Raw genomic sequence first — 15,877 nt, 5'->3', positions numbered from 1 at the left:
CACAAGGGCCACATCTAACTCCCTCTTAAATATAGCCAATGAACTGGCCTCAACTACATTCTGTGGCAGAGAATTCCAAAGATTCACCACTCTCTGTGTGAAAAATGTTTTTCTCATCTCGGTCCTAAAAGATTTCCCCCTTATCCTTAAACTGTGACCCCTTGTTCTGGACTTCCCCAACATCGGGAACAATCTTCCTGCATCTAGCCTGTCCAACCCCTACTATTAGAAGTATTGTTCTCAGTTCTGGTCACCCAACTATAGGAAGGATTTCACTGATCTGGAAAGGGTGCAGAAAAGATTTGGGAAGATGTTACTGAGACTGGAAGGCTTAAATCAGGAGAGGTTGAATATGCCGGGCACCATCACTGGTATAATAAACAGTCTGCCCCGTAGTTAATGCCAACCTACCCGCAGCAAAGGAGCACAAGCATGTAACAATACAGAAGAGCTGGGCAACAAGCACATCGTTCTTCAGCCCCAACTTTGACAAAAACAAATTATGAAATAAAAATAAATCAGCCTACAGACTCATTAACGAAGGATCCCGCCAGAACCGCACTGCTCCATATGATTATTCCGATGCCCATGAGGATCTTCCTGTTGTATCGATCACCCAGGTAACCAAAGAATGGGGCCAACACCGTGTAGCTGCAGGTAAGGACTGAACAAAACAGGCAAGTCAGTGATAAAATCGGGCCAGGTTTCAATTCAGTAGTGAGTTGCCTACATGCTCCGAGGCTAGAGAACCGTTTGCTGGAAACTCCTGCAGGAAAGTCCTACATGACGACAGGGAACTTCCACGGCTCACCACAGCGAGGGGAGGGGAGGGGACGCACAGAAGTAACCAAGCCCATGACAACAGATGAAAAAATATCTTCAAATGACTGCCAAGCCACACCTTCTGGGTGACCAAAGCTGTGGTGAACGTTTCTGACCTCCCAAAACTATTAATAAGATACATTTTGATTTTAGCAATAGTAATACAAATATAAATTCTTAGACATTTACTCAAACAATTAATAAAATCTGAAAATATTAAAACCTCAATCCTTGCTGACTGTCCCCTTCATTGAAATCTAATCTGACGTGATTCTTCACGAAGATTCCCCTGTGTTAATGCAATTTTGCATCACCAGGTGGCCCAGGGAGTCTTGCTTCAGAGTGCAACTCTCTGTCTCCCTGACAAATGCCCATGAACACAATGGGGCTTCCCACATTTGCACAGGTCCATTAGGAGGCCAAGCTTGCTGACAATTACCCAGCAAAACACCAGCCGCGAGCTCTTTCCCCCCAAACCCAGCTCAATGCACCTGGGCAGCGGTAGAGTAATTTCAGATGAGCAGAACGAACAACTCCAGCCCCGCTGATCTTTGCACAGGAACCCTGCAGATCTAATAGCTCAGTTCTAGCACTCCCAACTCCAAGTAGGTGCAGGTTCAAATCCCGTTGCAGACACATGACATCAGAATCCAATCTCCGGAAGGCCTTCGCTGTTGGAGTGGAGGTGTCTTCATTTCAAAGAAATATTAAATGGTAGAAAAGCCGGCAAGTTTTCTTTCAATCAAATCTATGAAATATTTCAGAGCTATCAATCCATCAATACATTCCGTGTCCGGGCCGGGTGAGATTTCCCGTGTTGTCAAATTAAGCCACGGGCTCAACTCCTGGTTGTGCCCTTCCGTCAAACCCTTTAAGTTTCAGCTTTGCAACCATAAATGTTTTACTTTTATTTCATCAGCGGCTCGACTGGATGTTTACAGACATCAACGGTTGTGCAATACAAATGGATATCTTTCTTTCACTCCTTTCATTATAGTAAGGCCCCTTTTCTCACTACAAACAGCTGCCCCCAGTGGAACAATCCAGCGGCCTCACTTCCTGAAGAGAGGGCATTGAGAAGCTGCAATAAGGCAGGGAAGGAGGATGCTGGAAAAAAAGGTTAAACTGAGAGGATTGGAAAGGATAATAAAGTGTCAGTGAATCATTGAATGTACCCCGAGGGTCCACAGAACAGGCCTTGCAGCGAGGCATTGGGGAAACCATTACAACGAGAATTGACAAGCTTAGATACAAGAGAGAAGAGCCAGAAGGACATTGTTATTAATTATTTTTTCAGGATCTAGGGGTTGCTAGAACGCCTAACATTTATTATCCATGGTTAAAGGCAGCCATATTGAAGTTGTGGTGCAGGTACTCCCACAATGCAGTTGGTTAGCAGGTTCGATGATTTATACCCATGGACAAGTCCCAAAGTGGAATGTTCTATTCTGGATGGTTTTGGGCTTCATGTCGTTGGAGCTGCAGGCATATGGAGAGTATTCCATCAATGGAATGGCTTTGAGACGTCAATGTCGGTCCTTTGCCACAGGATATCCAGCCACTAACTTGCTGTTGTAACCAGAGTATTTATGCTACTGGCCCAGTCAAGTCTCTGGTCTTTCGTGAGCCTCATCATGTTGATAGGGAAGAACTTAATGATCATAATTCCATTGAACGTCAAAGGTAGATAGTTATGCCCCTGTCCCACTTAGGAAACCTGAACGGAAACCTCTGGAGACTTTGCGCCCCACCCAAGGTTTCCGTGCGGTTCCCGGAGGTTGCAGGTGGTTGCCGGAGGTTGCAGGTAGTGGAAGCAGGTAGGGAGACTGACAAAAACCTCCGGGAACCTCCGGGAACCGCACGGAAACCTTGGGTGGGGCGCAAAGTCTCCAGAGGTTTCATTTCAGGTTTCCTAAGTGGGACCGGGGCATTAGCCTCTATCTTGCTGGAGAGGACCATTGCATTGCACCTGTGGCACAAAGCTTGCACCACTTATCTGCCCATGTCTAAGCGCTGCCCAGGTCCTGCCACCTGCCGTTTTCTGAGGAACTGAACATTATGCAATCATCGGTCATGTTTCACCTGACAGTCAACTCGGGGTAGGGTGAAGTACAGTGGGATCAGACAGTGTCTCACTTACCTGTTTGCAATAAACCAGCTAATCCGTCATCTATATTGAAGTACTTCTGAACCTCATTCAGTATACCTGCAAGAGGACAGCACAAATAATGTGACTCAGTGGTGCAAAGGTGGATATTCATATATCAAAGGTCAGTGAAAGTCATCTGCTTATCTTCTACAATGACGTATCACCCTTATTTCCCTCTGGACATCACCCCACAATCCATTTTGCGATTACTCTGCTTTTTAAAATTCTTATGGGGCTTTTTCACGGGGCGAGTTGACGCAAGATGTCACCAGAGTGAAGTGGTCGTGGTCCAGCACGAGTCTCGCATGATATAACGGGGGGTAGATAAAGAGTTCCCACGGTACTCGGCATTTCTGTTATTTGTGCGAGTGACTTGTCCGTCTCCCGAGCTTTCGCGTTAAATCTTGAATGAACATCGTGAACTACACGTGACACAAATGATGTAACTTTTTTTTTCACACACTATAAATATCCTCCCTTGGTTGAATTGGCTCATTTGGAGACATGTTTTACTGTGTATGTGGGAGACACAGATGGACTGAGCACAGTACCTCGGTCTTACTGTGTGTGGGAGAGGGGGAGAAAGAGACGTACACTCACAGAGGCAGAGTCTCTCAGCCTGTGTAAGAGGGAGGGAGAGAGAGAGAGAGGCACACACAAGGTGGATGTGAAATCTCACCTGCCTGTTTCAGTGAGACACCCGCCGCCAGTAAATGAAGACACCCCCATCTGTCTCCCTCGACTCCCCCACCTTTCCCTCCCAACTCCAGTCCCGAACCGACCCCCTGGGAAACTGAATAGAGCAACAATATAGATATAGAAACTGAAACAATATAGAAACTGAATAGAGCAACATGGCAAAAACATCTCTGACACGCTTTACCCCCTTTCTTTGAGATTTTCTGGGAGCCATCTCTGCAAGTGTTCCTGTTAAAAAGATTATCCAACAATGACAATTAGGTGGGACGTCCTCGAAGGACACATGTTCCCTTGTCGATATTGAGACCACCTTTTATACTCACCTTCTGTCCCCTCTGTCCAGCTTCCGGGTTTACCGTTCGCAGGAGTTCCCACGCGCTATATCTCTAAAATCTGAAGTTAGGTAATGTCTAAAGGAACTGCAGACGCTGGTTAATGCTGGTTAATACGCACAGAAGGACACAAAATGTTGGTGTAACTCAGCAGGTAAGTCAGATCTGGGAAGAAAAACATAAAAAGCTGGAGTAAGTCAGCGGGTCAGGCAGCATCTCTGGAGAAAAAGAATAGGTGGCGATTCGAATCGGAACCCTTCTTCAGACAGCCTAATCGGAATTGAGTCTGAAGATGTGTCTCGTCCCGAAACATCAGCTATTTTTCTCCAGAGATGCTGCTTGACTCGCTGAGTTACTCCAGCTTTTTGTGTCTGTCTTCGGTTTAAACCAGCATGTGCAGTTCACTCCTTACACGGGTCTCTGTACAACATTGATTGGTAGCGTTCCGGACCCTGCTTCGGAAAGGCATCGATCGCTAGTCGGCGAGGACTCCGACCTGTATCTCTCAAAGAAGTACATGTGAAAAATTTCTCACGGACTATAAAAATGCGTAACCTTTCAGTAAAGTCCCTTTTAAAGTCCCTTTTAAAGATTATAGTTATTTTCTTGAATCTCATTAACATAACTCATGAATAAGTTGATGTCCATATGCGGATGCAAATCTTTATTTTTATTTATTTTTTAAATTCAATCCCACAGAAGACAATTTTTACTCACCTTCTGTCCCCTCTGTCCAGCTTCCGGGTTCACCGTTCGCAGGAGTTCCCACGGTACCCGCAAGAGTTATTACGGATATCGCACTGGCCACTACGTCCATATAATGTTGCAATGCTCAACCACAAGTGTACAAGTCACTCTTGGAGAAATTCAAACTTTCTTGAATTTTCTCCCGAGTGACCAAGATACACGATTACCTGCCGTTAGCGCTACGGTGGTCCACGGTGGTCCACGAATGCCGTACTGTTATCGCACGAGGTTCCCACGATGTTAAACTCTGGTTAACTCTTGCGTAAAGTCGCCCCGTGAAAAGGCCGCTTAAGAAGCTCAAAAACTATTCCCAAAGATCTCTTGATTTTCATCTCAACTCAGCCCAAACGTTGAAGTCTCATCCATGTCTTTATCATCTCCAGACTCAGTGAGGAGTAACTTGGATTTCAGTAATAAATGGAAAATTGCAGCACATCAGCTTGATGACCTATGTCTCTCCTGACTTTTCCAACACAGTCAGTTTGAACCTTTGGAAATACTGAAGAATTGATTCAAAATATGTATTTTCAAACTGCAAGTATTCTTGAGCACCCACTATCTTTATATTTTTGAGATACAGCTTGGAAACAGGCCCATCGGTCCACCAAGACCATGCCGACCATCGATCATCGACCGTCCTTCCGTCAATCTCTCTGGCAGAGAATTCCAGGTACTCACCACTCTCTGGGTGCAAAAGGTCCCCTCAGATACCCTCCAAATCTTTTACCCCTTTGCCAAAATGTATGTCCTCCAGTTTTATTCACCTCTGATAAGGGTATATGATTCCTCGGTTTACCCTATCCATGCACGTAATTATCTTATATTCAGGCACTCCCCGATTTACATAATAGGTGATTTACATAAACTCGCAATTACACAAAGAATTCTTTAAGCCCACAGCTTTATTTCTGAGTCCTGCATCTCGGTGATCGCAGTAACAGTGCACTTGTACCACCGCATGCGGCCGTTACCGCAAGCCACTCAGCTTGTGGATGCATATGGTTCTCGTGGATGCTCCCACATGGTCTCCATGTCGGAGCATCCACGTAGTCTCCCACTGGTACTACACAGTAGGAATAGTAAATCTACGCGTTCTCGGTAGCACTTCTGGTTCCGACTTATGCAACATCTGACTTAAGCATGGGTCTACAGAATGTAACCCTTACGCAAGTCGGGGAGCGTCTGTACCTCAATCATGCCCCGACTTAACCTCCTTTGCTCCAGAGACTCTCCAGCCAGTCCTCATAACTAAAACATTTCACCCTAGACAACGTCCTGTTAGATTTCCTCTGCACCCTCTCCAGAACAACTACATCCTTCCTATAGCATAGTCATTAGGGTTGCCTGCAGGGCAACAGCTGTGGTCCGCCCAATGTGTTGTAAAGTTCCAGGAAACACAGGCCAAATCTTTAGACTTTCGAGATACAGCATGCAAACAGGGCTTTCGGCCCACTGAGTCCACGCCGACCAGTGATCACCCCGTACACTAACACAATCCTACACACTAGGAACAATTTTACACAATTTCACATTTTTACCAAAGCCAATTAACCTACAAACTGTAATAGAATAAACTGGAATAAAAGTGAAATCATGACATTAAAACCTCAAGAACCTACACACTTACTGAAGTTCCCCTTTAAAATCGCAACAGAAAAATTTAAATATTTGGGTATTCAGATTACTAGAAAATATAAAGCATTATTCAATGCTAATTTCATACCTTTATTAAATAAACTTAATACGTTGATTAAATTTTGAAAAACACTTCCCTTATCATTATTAGGTAGAATAAATGCAATAAAAATGATCTTCCTACCACAATTACTATACCTGTTTCAATCTATATACCAAAATATATATTTTTTAAATTAGACTCTAATATTACAAATTATATTTGGGACTATAGATCACATAGAATCACAAAAAAACACTTATGTAACACTTATGTAAACCAAAAGAGGTCGGGGGACTTTCACTTCAGAATTTTATGTATTATTACTGGGCAGTGCATATTAAGAATATGATTTATTGGTTGGATAGTTCTACCCAACAGACAGAATGGATAAAAATGGAGAAGGAGGATTGCCATCCTTGTAATATAGGAACGATCCTCTTCTCCCCCAAAAAACAATAACACAATATATAAGAAGAACCCAATTATATATGGTACAATAAGAATTTGGAAACAAATAAAATTATCTTTAAAATTAAGAAATCTAAGAGGTCGGGGGACTGTTAATGCCAATAGCGAATAACCCTTTATTTAAACCATCTCTTATTGATAAGACATATAACCAATGGGAAAGTCTCGGAATTAGAAGGATCGGGGATTTGTACGAAATGGGAAACCTACTATCATTCCAACAACTACAGGTACAATTAAAATTTAAATTGAAAAATAACCAATATTTTAAATATCTTCAGATTTGCGATTTCGTGAAAAAATATATACCTGTACAAGGATATCAAAAAGTAACTCCTGACTTATTGGAAGAAGCAATGAATATTGAAGCTGACTCACAAAAATTAATATCATATTTATATAATAGTATTCTAAATATAGACCTACCATCGACAGAGGTACTTAGAGAAGAGTGGGAACGGGAACTAATGTTAAAAATTATGAAGGTTAAATGGGAAAAATACCTGATATATATTCACAAATGTTCAATTAATGTAAGACATAATCTAATTCAATTTAAAATTGTACATAGATTATATTATTCAAAAACAAGATTGAACAAATTTTATCCAAATATATCCGCCACTTGAGATAAATGTCTAGCCCAAAAGGCAACTATAACACACTCCTTAGTTTCCTGCATAAAACTTTATAGATTTTGGAATGATATTTTTGAGATATTTACAAAATTATTCAAGACAAGAATGGAACCTAATATTGAAACGATTACATTTGGTGTAATGGAAGATGGGAATAAATTGAACACATCTCAAAATCTATTCCTTAACTATGGTTTAATAATAGCAAAAAAATTAATACTTAAAATTTTGGAAGGGTACATCAATACCAACGCTTAAAATGTGGATTGCAAGTATGTTGGACACCGCTCATCTTGAGGAAATGCGATTCCTCCTAATGGATAAATCAGACCAATTCATAACGAGTTGGTCTCCATTCGTCGTTTTGTTGGAATCATATGGTGCAACACAATTGTAAAAAATAACTGTTTCAGGACTGGACGAGGGTTGGTCAAGATTATAAATAATGATCTCCTTTTCTTTTTTATTTTATTTTCTTTTCTCTATTTTCTCTCTCAACTTTCTTCATTTACTCGTTTTCTTTTTTCACACACTATATATTTCACATCTTTCTATCCTTTACTATCTAACTTATTTTTCTTATTCTAATCTTTTTTCAATGTAACAAAAAAAAAAAAGAAGTTGTACATAAAATGTATTATGAAAATATATATTAGGCACTTTGGTGCCATATGACTGTACTTACTTCTAATAAAATAAAATATTTAAAAAAAAAAAAAACCTACAAACTGTACGTCTTTGTAGAGTGGGAGGAAACCGGGGCACCCAGAGAAAACCCACGAGGTCACAGGGAGAATGTATAAACTCTGTACAGAAATCACCCGTAGTCAGGATTGAATCCGGGTCTCTGGCGCTGGTGCTGTAAGGCAGCAACTACTGTAAGGTGCTGTAAGGCAGCATCATGCCATCTGGGAAGAGGTACAGGAGCATTAGCTGCAAAACCAGCAGGATGCTCCTCAGCTTCTTCCCGCAGGCTATAAGACTGTTAAACGGACTTTGCCCCCTGCCAAAGTATCGCGCACCAACCACCAACCTGGACAGAGCCACTGTCGTGCCGCTGCCGATCGGAACGCCTGTTGATGTTTAGTTGAGAGTAGTGTTAAACTTGTTCATGATATATGTATTTTTATTTCTATTTATTTTTTACTGCACACTGAATGGACACTGGTTTGAGTAACGTTTTTTTTGTTTCCTCTGGGTATGTGAGTACTCAGGAAAATAACAATAAAGATATACAATACAATACAATACAATAAAACATACAAAACAAGTGTTCACACAAGAGTATACTGTACTAATTATTCCTTTTCTCAAATTGTTGTGCTCGGAGCCAATCCAGCTCATGCCAATCTTCAAGCAGTTCTCCTGCCGTGGAGCTTTCCCACTGTGAGACAGTGAGACACTCCATGGCTATAACTGGGGGGTGACACGGTGGCGTGGCTGTAGAGTTGGTGTCTTACAGCGCCAGAGACGCGGTGTTTGATCCCACTATGGGTACTGTCTGTACGGAGTTTGTACGTTCTCCCTGTGACTGGGTGCTCCGGTTTCCTCCCACATTCCAAACGCATGCACGTTTGTAGCATGCACATGCACATGCACACGTGTGACGTCCCACATTCCAAACACATGCATGATTGGCCCCCTGTTAATTGTCCCTCGTGTGCAGGATAGTGCTTGTGTATGCGGTGATCGCTGGTCGGCGCGGACTCAATGGGCCGAAGTGCCCGTTTCTGAGCTGTATCTCTAAAATATTTTTAAAAAAGCTTAATAACTGGGGCATACTTGGAGCTGATACCTTACATGCCTGAAGGCTTTCAGCAGAAACACTGCAGAGGTGGTGATGCAAAGTTTGCAGAAGACCACTCAACACTGATACAAAGCTTGCTTGCAGACTGATACACTGCCTTGTGTTCCTTCCAATGTTATCACATTTTAATCTCAGTAAAAACACCATGACCTAGCCCTTCCTAGAACCATTATTTAGGTCAACTTCAGCTCTTGGTTTTTGCAGCTTCTCAGCAATCTAAAGACAGGGGCCTTGGGACCAAACTCAGCATCAGAGAAGGACAACTATCCCGGGAGTTCACAAGATGTAACTGAGAAAGGTGAGGCAGAGACAAATAAAAACACAACGGCTTAATTCAGGTGGCCTTATCTCTGGAGAGAGTCAATTAGAGCTGTTAGTTGATGCAGTAAACAAGTATCCTAGAGCCCCCCATGTAATTGAGAAAGCAATTTCTATCAGTTACCAATTAATTTTAGTCAGCAGATGCCAGCAGCCTGTGGTACATTGTGCATAAAGCATTGCGGAGGTCGACAAAGCACTCTGTAGTCCTAACAATGTAGATGTTGAGGGGGAAAAAATATTTAAAACGTATTATTCAGGTCCAGCTCATTTGTTTTCATAGGGATAGCCTGTCAGTTTTCACTGGAGGGAATAAGCAAGGGATTAAAACGAGAAAGTGCTAGAAACCCTTAACAGATCAGATAGCATCTAATGAAACACAAGCTCAGTTTCACTCTTTGCTGTTACTGAGTATTTTGAGGATTTTTAAAATTCAGATTTCCAGCACTGTTGCAGTAACCTTGAACGGTTTGAGTTTAGTTTGCTGTCACGTGTACTAAGGTACAGTGAAAAGCTTTTGTTGTGTGCTAACCAGTCAGCAGAAAGACAATACATGATTACAATCGAACCATTCACCGTGTATAGATACATGATAAAGGCTGTGTCGTGAATAATGTTAAGTGCAAGATAAAGCCCGTAAAGTCTGATCAAAGATAGTCCAAGGGTCTCCAATGAAACATAGAAACATAGAAAATAGGTGCAGGAGGAGGCCATTCGGCCCTTCGAGCCAGCACCGACATTCGTTGTGATCATGGCTGATCGTCCCCTATCAATAACCCGTGCCTGCCTTCTCCCCATATCCCTTGACTCCACTAGCCCCTAGAGCTCTATCTAACTCTCTCTTAAATCCATCCAGTGATTTGGCCTCCACTGCCCTCTGTGGCAGGGAATTCCATCAATTCACAGGTAGATCGTAGTTCAGTACTGCTCTCTAGTTGTGGTAGGATGATTCAGTTGCCTGATAACAGCTGGGAAGAAACTCCCTGAATCTGGAGGTGTGGGTTTTCACACCTTTATACCTTTTGCCTGATGGGAGAAGGGAGAAGAGGGAGTGGCCAGAGTGTGACATCCTTGATTATGCTGTTGGCCTTACCGAGGCAGCGTGTAGTGTGGATGGAGTGAATGGAATGGAAGTTGGTGTGTGATTGTCTGGGCTGTGTCCACAAATCTCTGCAATTTCTTGCTGCCTTGGATGGAGCCTTTCCCAGTCCATGCTGTGATGCATCCCGATAAAATGCTTTCTATGGCACATCTGTAGAAGCTGGTGAGAGTTGTTGGGGACATGCCGAACTTCCTAGGCCTTCTAAGGAAGTAGAAGCCCCCCCCTCCTCCCCCTTAATTGAGGTGCCAGTCTCTACTTGTCAATAGAAAAATAAGTGAGGATAAAGGGAACTTTCTAGGTTTATAAGGTTGTCATTCGTGGGGTACTGCAAGGATTGGTACTGGGGGCTCAACAATTCACACTACACCAAAGACTTAAATTTAAAAAAAATAATGATAATAATAAATACTTTATTGATCCCCTCAGGGAAATTCAGATGTCCAGAAGCCCTCAACCAACAAACCCACACATTCAAAACGAACGCAGACAGAAAATATATAAAATACAATGTGGACACTACCTGAGAGCAATAAATACTTAAAAAGACCAATAATATACATTAAAACAATAAATAAAATGCAAGAATGCATCCCCCTACAGCCTATAAAATCTAATGGCTGCAGGGGTGAAGGATCTCCTGAACCGCTCCGTTCTACAGGGCAGGGAGAGGAGCCGGTTGTTGTTCCGAGTGCTCTTTTGACTCTCCAGAATTACATGGAGGGGATGCCCGGAGTTGTCGAGGATGACCTGCACCTTGCGCCTCGTACGCCTCTCAAGCACATCCATCCCAGAGTCCACTCTCCCCTCCAGCACTGAGCTAGCTCGTTTAACCGGTTTGTCCAGCTTCTTGTTGTTTTTTGCACTAATGCTGTTGCCCCAGCAGAATAGCGTAGAAAATAACACTTGCAACCACAGTGTTGTAAAACATGTGCAGTATGTCATTACGCACATTGAAGGATTTGAGCCTTCTGAGGAAAAAGAGTCTGCTCTGGCCTTTTTTGTGGAAAGCGTCAGAGTTGACAGACCAGTCCAGTTTGTTATCCAGGTGCACTCCAAGGTATTTATATGTCTGTACCACCTCAATGTCAGCCCCTGCAGCGTTGACCGGCTGAAGGGGGAGCTTGGACCTGCCAAAGTCAACCACCATCTCTTTAGTCTTAGCTGTGTTCAGGATGAGACTTGGCTGATTTGCTTCAAATGTAATATTTGCAAGTGTGTTGTTAAAGTAAAACTAACTGGGAGTGGGATCAGTGATAAGAATATAAACAAAATGAATGAGTGGGTAAGATGTGGCCGATGGAGGATCACATGGGAAAAAAGTTCACTCTGGTATGATAAACAAATGCTGAGAAATTTCAAACGGTGAGATGGGGAAATATTCAAATGAATCTGTGTGTCGGCTCAGGCAGCATCTGCAGAGGGAATGGACAGGATGGTGTGGGTTAGGTTGATTGGCAGATGGGTGGAGTAAGTGACAAAGACGAGAGGTGAAAAGGAGACAAAAGTGGTGTCAGATAACGAAAGAAGAGAAGTGAAATGTAAAGCAGAGGGTGGGATATGGGTGGAAGAGGACTGAGGGGAGGGGAAAGTGGAGGGGATAAAGGGAAATAGGGGACTTGGTGATGAAGATGAGCCTTTGGAAGAGGAGCAGAGTGACTGAGATGGTGGGGAAAATGTGTGCACCCTAGGGTAATGGGGGGTGGGGTGGTGAGCAGAGGGGGAAAGAGAGGGGGCATTGGCAATGATATAAATTGGAGATTTCAATGTTCATACCGTTATGTTATAAGGCAGTTACCCAAGCATCGTCTGTCCATTCCCTTCACAGGCTACCTGACCTGCTGAGTTCCCACCCCTGCAGTTTGCTCTTTGCTGAAGATTTCAACATTTGCAGTTTTTTGTGTCTGCATATGTACTGAATATGTACTATATGTGAAGCAGCTAATTATGAAGATAAATTATCTGTTGCTGGAGGATTTCAGTACAGGAGTAAGGATGTCTTGCTACAATTATCGAGTGCCTTGGTGAGACCATCTTAGACTTGGTCTTCTTACTTAAAAGGAGGGAATATTGGGAAGGTTTTGCTTGATTGGTTCATTGGATACTAGTCTGTCATGAACTGGGAGTTAATGGGGAATGAATCAATCCTCCTTCAGAAGAATGAGAGTTGACAAGAGTCACATAACACAAAACTGGCCCATCGGCCCACTACGTCAATGCTAACCATCAGGCACCCATTTTACGTCAATGCATTCTACTCTCCCCACATCGCCATTGACTCCTCCCAGATACTACCACCCACAACTCACTAGGGGGCACTTTACTGTGGTCAATTAACCTACCAACCAATACATCTTTGACACTGAAACGTACAAGGTTTTTAGAGAACTCCATGAAGTTAGAAATAGGGAAAATATCTCATTTGATAACGAATCTAGAACTAGGGATCTCTCTTTCAGAATAAGAGGTAGGCCATTTAGGACTGAAATGTGTAGAAATCTCTTCAGAAGGGGATCAATTTTTGTCATTCTCTGCTTTGGAAATCTGGAGGCTTTGTCATTGTTTATAAACAGAGATTTTTTTGATGACGTGAAACCAAGTGGGAATTTGACTTGTGATGAGAATGCAAAAAAAGGTTTCAATGAGCTCAGTGAGTGGCGGCAACAGGCAAACAGAGAATAATGTTGAGGAGAAAATGCCCATTTTGGGATTTTAAACAAATGCCATTGATGATCTGAGATTCGGAGAAGTTTCTTCAGCGAATGGTGACTTTTCTAGTTCTCAATCTCAAGGACTGCGGAGACGGATCCATTGTTTAGGGAAAAGCCTAGATATAGTGGATGTTCTGAGGATGCTTCCTGTAGTGGGAGAGTCTAGAACCAGAGGCCACAGCCTCAGAATAAAAGGACGTACCTTTAGTATGGAGATGAGGAGGAATTTATTTAGCCTGAGAGTGGTGAATCTGTTGAATTCATTGCCACAGATGGCTGTGGAGGCCAAGACATTGGGCATTTTTAAAGTGGAGATTGATAAATTCTTGATTAGTAAGGGCATCAAAGGTTATTGGGAGAAACCAGGAGAATGGGGTTGTGAGGGAAGAATAGATCAGCCATGATCGAATGGCAGAGTAGACTCAATGGGCTGAATGGCCTAATTTTGCCCCTTTGTCTTATGATCTTGTGGCCTTAGGATCAAGGGACATGGAGAAAGAGCAGGAGTAAAGTAATTGAGATCAATTAGCCATAATCTTCTTGAAGGACAAAATTAGTTTGAGGATCTGAATGGTGTACTTCAGCCCTTATATCTTGTGTCTTTTAAAACAAGTGACATAACTTAAAAGTAATGCATTTGATGTCAAGCTCTTAGACAGATCTTGATAACATGAAAAGTACAACCACAACAGCCACACAAGACCTGCTCTATTTTTGCATCCTTGACAGGAAGCACATACCCGCGGTTCAAAGTCAACTCTGCCCTCTTTTGTCAGTACATTTTAAAGCATGAGACACACATAGTGAAGCATGAGTATGCAGTTCATTCTTTAGTTTCCAATATGTGCTCCTGGATTCTGGGCTTCACTCCTGGAACGTAAATTCAGAATCCCATTTACAATCATGTCTTACTTGGTCTCCAGCTACCTCATTATATCTACTGATTTCCTGAATTATCTATTTTTTCCACAGAAAATAAAACTTAGACGTCCCCGAGAAACTTTGCGTGTTCTCGGCAGACTGAATTTCCAGGTCTTAGCTTGTTGCTCCACACAACATCTGACTTCCTTTAAACTTCCGTGGTGAGGGTTCAATCTCAAAGGATTCTACTTCTGATGGGCACTTTCACCTGCTGGGAACATAGACCAGAGACTCGATACACACTCTGTGTTGTTTTCAACCATTTTAAAGCATTGCATATAAATCCTTCCAGTTGTACAAACACTCCCCGACATACGCAATAGGCAACTTGCGTAAGCTTGCGCTTACGTAAACAATTCTGTACTCAGTCCCAAATGCAATCAAGGCAATTTGCCATTTCCACAACACTGTACATCACTCAATCACTCAAGTTGACACTAGAAACAAGTCGGTAATGGCGGCAGTGCTTACCCTGAAGGCCACGTGCCGCAGTGCGTGCCTCGGATGCAGCTGGACGCCACAGAGACAGTTAATACTCTCGGTGAGCGCAGACACAGGGCCGGTGATTCCGACTTAAGTAAAATCTGACAAGTAAAATAGGCAGTCTCAAATAAAGATCTCCATACACTTGCATGTTCCTGCATGGTGCCTGTTATAGGGCCCTGCAAAAACATGTTCAAGTTCAAGTTCAAGTGAGTTTATTGTCATGTGTCTTTAGATTCTGGAGTAATTCCTGAGGACTGGAGGGTAGCTAATGTAACCCCACTTTTTTAAAAAGGGAGGGAGAGAGAAAACGGGGAATTACAGACCAGTTAGTCTAACATCGGTGGTGGGGGAAATTCTGGAGTCAGTTATTAAAGATGGGATAGCAGCACATTTGGAAAGTGGTGAATTCATTGGACAAAGTCAGCATGGATTTATGAAAGGTAAATCATGACTGACGAATCTTATAGAATTTTTCGAGGATGTAACTAGTAGAGTGGATAAGGAAGAACCAGTGGATGTGTTATATCTGGACTTTCAGAAGGCTTTCGACAAGGTCCCACACAAGAGATTAGTATACAAACTTAAAGCACACGGTATTGGGGATTCAGTATTGATGTGGATAGAGCACTGGCTGGCAGACAGGAAGTAAAGAGTAGCTTGTACACGCTAGAATTTAGAAGATTGAGGGGGGATCTTAAAGAAACTTACAAAATTCTTAAGGGGTTGGACAGGCTAGATGCAGGAAGATTATTCCCGATGTTGGGGAAGTCCAGAACTATGGGTCACAGTTTAAGGATAAGAGGGAAGCCTTTTAGGACCGAGATGGGAAAATAATTTTTTACACAGAGAGTGGTGAATCTGTGGAATTCTCTGCCACAGAAGGGAGTTGAGGCCAGTTCATTGGCTATATTTAACAGGGAGTTAGATGTGGCCCTTGTGGCTAAAGGGATCAGGGGGTATGGAGAGAAGACAGGGATGGGATACTGAGTTGGATGATCAGCC

At 42.7% G+C, this 15,877-nt stretch overlaps 1 protein-coding gene across 1 annotated transcript in view; it reads right to left on the bottom strand.

Annotated features, from left to right (window-relative positions):
• Positions 1 to 3,083, bottom strand: part of LOC116989165 (protein spinster homolog 1-like) — a 39,760-nt gene extending 36,677 nt beyond the window's left edge. Inside the window, exons 1-2 of the mRNA XM_033046391.1 lie at positions 2,963 to 3,083; positions 528 to 664 (exon numbers count right to left, since the gene is read on the bottom strand). Coding sequence (XP_032902282.1) covers positions 528 to 664; positions 2,963 to 3,083 — 258 coding nt within the window. The remainder of the gene's footprint in view (positions 1 to 527; positions 665 to 2,962) is intronic.
• Between the last annotated feature and the right edge of the window lie 12,794 nt (positions 3,084 to 15,877).

This window comes from Amblyraja radiata, chromosome 28, assembly GCF_010909765.2.
Source record: "Amblyraja radiata isolate CabotCenter1 chromosome 28, sAmbRad1.1.pri, whole genome shotgun sequence".
Lineage (NCBI taxonomy): Eukaryota > Metazoa > Chordata > Chondrichthyes > Rajiformes > Rajidae > Amblyraja > Amblyraja radiata.
Note: the sequence above shows the minus strand (reverse complement) of the source record. Positions and strands in the feature narration are given on the sequence as shown.